Genomic DNA, 4,948 nt, shown 5'->3' on the forward strand with positions numbered 1-4,948 from the left:
TTTTTTGGTCCTTCGAGCCGGATTGCGGCGAGGCTCTCGGACGGATTGGCCCAACCACGCAGTGATCACGTGATCTCACGGCCCTTCCGTGTGATCAGTGGCGCGCACACACGGTTCTACGCATCGTGCACGCGATTTCACATTTCTCTCTCGTGACTCTCATCGGCCGGACGAGACCGGACAGACACACTCAACGCTTGCCGGACACCTCACTCCCCAAGTTCACCGGGGAGTATGCCGCATGACCTGCCTTTCGAGATCTCTTCTCAAGTCTGATCATCTCGAACGAGCAGCTAACAAACGTGGAGAGACTTTATTATCTCCGCTCGGCGCTCATATACACGGTGACACGCATCGATCGTGTAATACACGGCTCTCTCACGTGTCACCTCACCATGTCGGACGATCAGAACACGGGCAAGGCGGACCGCCCGGTGACTCAGCAACTGGAACTGCGGTCGGGAGATCGCTTATCCTCGAGGACGGCGTCTCCGATTCGGCTCTCCACGGAACTCGCCCTGAAGGTGCAGACGCAGCTGGGTCGGATCTCTACTATCAAGGCCATCGCAGAAGTTCTCCCGGAGTCTCCTGCAGAGATTTCTGTTGAAGAAGTAAATCACTTCTGGCTTCACACCGAGGAGACGCACAAGGCGTTTCTCAAGGAACACACCTACTTCGAGGTCTCATGGCCCTCTGCGCTCACTCATCACGAACATTTCTCGGGGAACGCTCGTCAGGAGGAAACGCTGTGCCACACGCAAGCGCAACGCATCATCGGCGTACTCCGCCACTCACGGACAGCTTCGTCCGCCCAATCGACCTGTGGTTCGTCGGTAACGCCCTCGAACTGAAGAGACGGTGCAATCGTCGAGATCCGCTCACACGTCCACTCATCCTGCTCAACTCTACTCGCCACAGCCTTGGCAGTGATCAGCTCATCTCACTCCACCACTCATCAATCAGCGCGTCTACTCATTGACGCATACCCTGGATTCACCTTCGTCACGGAGAATCTCATTCGGCAGCTCAACATCCCTCGTCAATACTCAGGTATTTTCGTTTATGGAATTGCAGGTAAAGAGTGTACTCGGACACGAGGAGTCGTGTCACTCACGCTGCGCTCGACATGTTCCACCGCAACTGCCACAATTCAAGCTCATGTCCTCCGGACAGTTACATCAATTTTACCATCTTTCGAGGCGGAACCGGAAGAATGGCCGCATCTCCGGAACTTGGCATTAGCCGATCCAGATTTTCTCATCCCACGGCCAGTTGACATCCTCATCGGCTCAGACGCTTACGGGAAAATCATCAAGCCCAATATCATCAGGCATTCTCCACTCATGCCGATAGCGCAACTCTCCATTTGCGGATGGCTCGTTCTTGGATCAGACAATAGGGAAGCAACACGCACATCAACGCATCATGCTGCTACTCAATTCAACGAGGATGCTCTTATTGAGTTATTGACGAAATTTTGGATTCAAGAGGAGGTGCCTACTCACGATGTCACTCAGCTCACTCCTAACGAGCAGAGGTGCGAGAAGCACTTCAATACTACACACTTTCGTGATTCTCCAGAGGGGTACATCGACAGGATTCTACTCAAGTCACCAGACGATCTTTTGGGTGATTCTTACAACGTCGCTCATAAATGTCTGAAGGGATTACGCAGACGATTCTCAAGGGATGTGAATTATCAACGTCTCTATCAACAATTCATGATTGATTACGAGACACTCAACCACACTACGAAGGCAGCATTCATCTCCAGTCATCGCTCACATTTTCACCTGACACATCACGGTGTTCTCAAGCCGGCCAGTATTACAACGAAACTGCGGGTGGTTTTCAATGGCTCTAGCGCATCCACATCAGGCTACCCGGTCAACTACCTCATGTACACTGGAGCAAAGCTACATCTGAACACCTCAGATGTTCTACCATGGATGCGGAGACATCGTTACATTCTCGCTACGGACATCACCAAGATGTACAGGCAGATCAAAATTCACAAGGATGACTGGGAGTCACAACGGATACTCTGGATGGACGATCAACTCAATAAAGTGCCATATCATCTGACAACCGTCACCTACGGGACGAAGGTCGCACCATTCTCAGCCGTACGGACCTTGTTACAATTAACAGAAGACGAAGGACATAGTTTCCCACTGGCTGTGCCGGTGATCACTCACGGCAGGTATGTCACTGATATATTTGGTGGTGCAGATACAATACAACACTTGCAGGAGGTCGCACAGCAACTAAGGGGCCTCTGCATGGCGGGCGGCTTCCCACTAGCAAAATGGCATGCAATTCATCTCGACATACTCAAGACTGTCATCGACAGCGAAGACCAAGGCTCACAAATCACCTTCGACGATTGCGCAACCAAGATCCTCGGACTCAAATGGCTCCCTCAAGAAGATACCGTTGCATTCTCAACCCGAAGCTCACGCTCGGAAAGCAGACTCACAACGCCTCGTTTTATCTGAAGTGGCTCAGATACTCGATCCACTTGGTTTTGCATCACCTGTCGTGATCAAGGCCAAAATTCTCTTGCAGGAGCTGTGGCTGCACAAGCTCCAATGGGATGACCCACTGCCATCCCAGCTCTCAGCCCGGTGGCTCATCATCAGAGAAGAACTCACAAGCCTGGCCAGGCTCTCAATACCTCGGTGGCTCAATACGTGGAGCGACTCGCAAGTGGAACTTCATGGATTCTCTGATGCTTCTCAATTGGCAATGGCTGCAGTCATATACATATCCGTTCACGGCTCAAACGGCGCCACGTTCTCACTTGTGTGCTCCAAGACTAAGGTAGCACCCCTCAAGCGGCTCTCAATCCCGCGACTTGAACTCACAGCTGCTCTACTGCTCTCTCGACTCATGCAATACGTCGAAGCCACTTTGAACATGGACGTAACGGCAACGCATATGTGGACGGACTCTCTAGTGACACTTTCGTGGATCAGATCTCATGCATCACGCTGGAAGGATTTTGTCAGGAACAGAGTGGCTCAAATTCAAGAACTCACTCCAGCCGCTCACTGGAGATACATTCCTGGAACTTCTAATCCGGCTGACTGCGCATCACGAGGCCTCACGACTGCTCAGCTTCAAAACCACGCACCTTGGTGGACGGGACCACCATGGATACTCAAACCAGACTCATGGCCGTCGCAACCTGCACTCTCTGACGAGATGAGTGCAACAGAAGCTCGCCCAGGCGTCTCGCTATTGACGGTTACGCCAAGGACTGAATATCAATGGGAACTCAGCTACAGGTACTCAAGCCTCACTAAACTATTGAGGATTACAGCTCTCTGTTTCAGATTCGTCTCACGGTTGAGGAAAGTCCACGACTCATTGCCTGTCAGACACATCTCTCCAGAGACCTTGGAGAAAGCGAGGCTCTTCTGGATTCAGGCAACTCAAGCAACGTACTTCTCGCACGAGCTCAAGGCGTTACAGGCAGACTCACCGTTGGCAAAGGCGCACGCATTCAACAGATTGACTGCGTACATCGACGCTCAAGGAGTCATTCGCGTCGGCGGACGACTCGCTCACGCAGCTCTCTCATTCGACGCGATACATCCTGTAATACTGCCTCGTCACTCTCAGCTGTCGTCATTGATCATCGCTCACGCCCATCAACGGACTCTACATGGAGGCACGCAGCTTACGCTGTCACACATCAGACAACAATACTGGATTCTCGGCGGGAGGGCTCCTGTCAAGTCTCACATCCTGCGGTGTGTCACGTGTGCTCGTCAGAGGGGGATCCGTGCTCATCAATTGATGGGCCAACTACCTCTCTCTCGAGTTACGCAGGCACGACCGTTCACTCATACAGGTGTGGACTACGCAGGGCCGCTCACCGTCAAAACATGGAAAGGAAGAGGTGCCAAAACAACAAAAGGCTGGATTTGCGTTTTTGTCTGCTTCTCAACCTCAGCAGTACATCTCGAGGCGGTCAGTGATTACTCAACGGAAGGATTCATTGCCGCCTATCGACGCTTCTCAGCCAGACGCGGCATTGCTCACACCTTACACTCCGACTGCGGCACCAATTTCATCGGCGCGGATGCAGCTCTCAAAAGGCTGTTTATCCAGAGCACTCAAGAACATCATCGAGTCTCTCACCTGCTCTCGCAAGACAATACTCGATGGGAATTTAATCCCCCAGCGACACCTCACATGGGAGGAAAATGGGAGGCCGTCGTAAAATCTATCAAGTACCACCTACGGCGGACCATTGGAGAAAGCGTGCTCACCTTTGAGGAGCTCACCACATTGCTCACTCAAATTGAAGCAATTCTCAACTCGCGCCCGCTCGAACCATTGAGTGACGACGCGGACGACATCGCAGCGCTCACGCCAGGCCACTTCCTCGTAGGAAGTCCGCTCACCGCAATACCAGAGCCCTCACTCACCGACCTGGCACTATCAAGACTCTCGATGGCAGCTCATCCAGCAGAAGCCACAACATTTCTGGACACACTGGGCAGCGCATCACCTACAACGACAACAAGCCATCTCAAAGTGGCACCACAGGAACAACGAGATCAAGATCGGATCATTGGTGCTCATCACCGACGAGCGGCTACCGCCATGCAAATGGCCGCTAGCCCGGATCACTGCTCTACATCCTGGGAAGGATGGTCTCGTGCGGGTGGTGACCCTGAAGACAGCCACTACCACTCTCATCCGACCAATTGTCAAGCTCGCCTGCCCTGCCAATCTCATCGTAGGATCAAGGATCATCAACTGCGTTGCTGATGGCGGGGAGAATGTTCCGGATTCAATTATGAATCTCGGTCTGTTCGTCACCGGCGTGATGGCAGCATCAGCTGGGTTCAGAGCGTGCAGCGCCACAGGAGCGCTGCGCGCGCATGCCCGATCGCAATGCGAGGCGACGGCGCTTCTTCACGCTCGTTTCCGG

General features: G+C 52.9%; 1 protein-coding gene across 1 annotated transcript; it reads left to right on the forward strand.

Annotated features, from left to right (window-relative positions):
* The first annotated feature begins 395 nt into the window (after positions 1 to 395).
* Positions 396 to 4,785, forward strand: LOC105570912. Its single transcript, XM_012028367.1, has 3 exons — positions 396 to 825; positions 919 to 2,203; positions 2,340 to 4,785. The coding sequence occupies exons 1-3, from the start codon at positions 396 to 398 to the stop codon at positions 4,783 to 4,785; spliced, it is 4,161 nt and encodes a 1,386-aa protein (XP_011883757.1).
* Positions 4,786 to 4,948: the final 163 nt, after the last annotated feature.

Source organism: Vollenhovia emeryi, unplaced genomic scaffold, assembly GCF_000949405.1.
Source record: "Vollenhovia emeryi isolate VEMERY1.0 unplaced genomic scaffold, V.emery_V1.0 DF941584.1, whole genome shotgun sequence".
NCBI classification, from domain to species: domain Eukaryota; kingdom Metazoa; phylum Arthropoda; class Insecta; order Hymenoptera; family Formicidae; genus Vollenhovia; species Vollenhovia emeryi.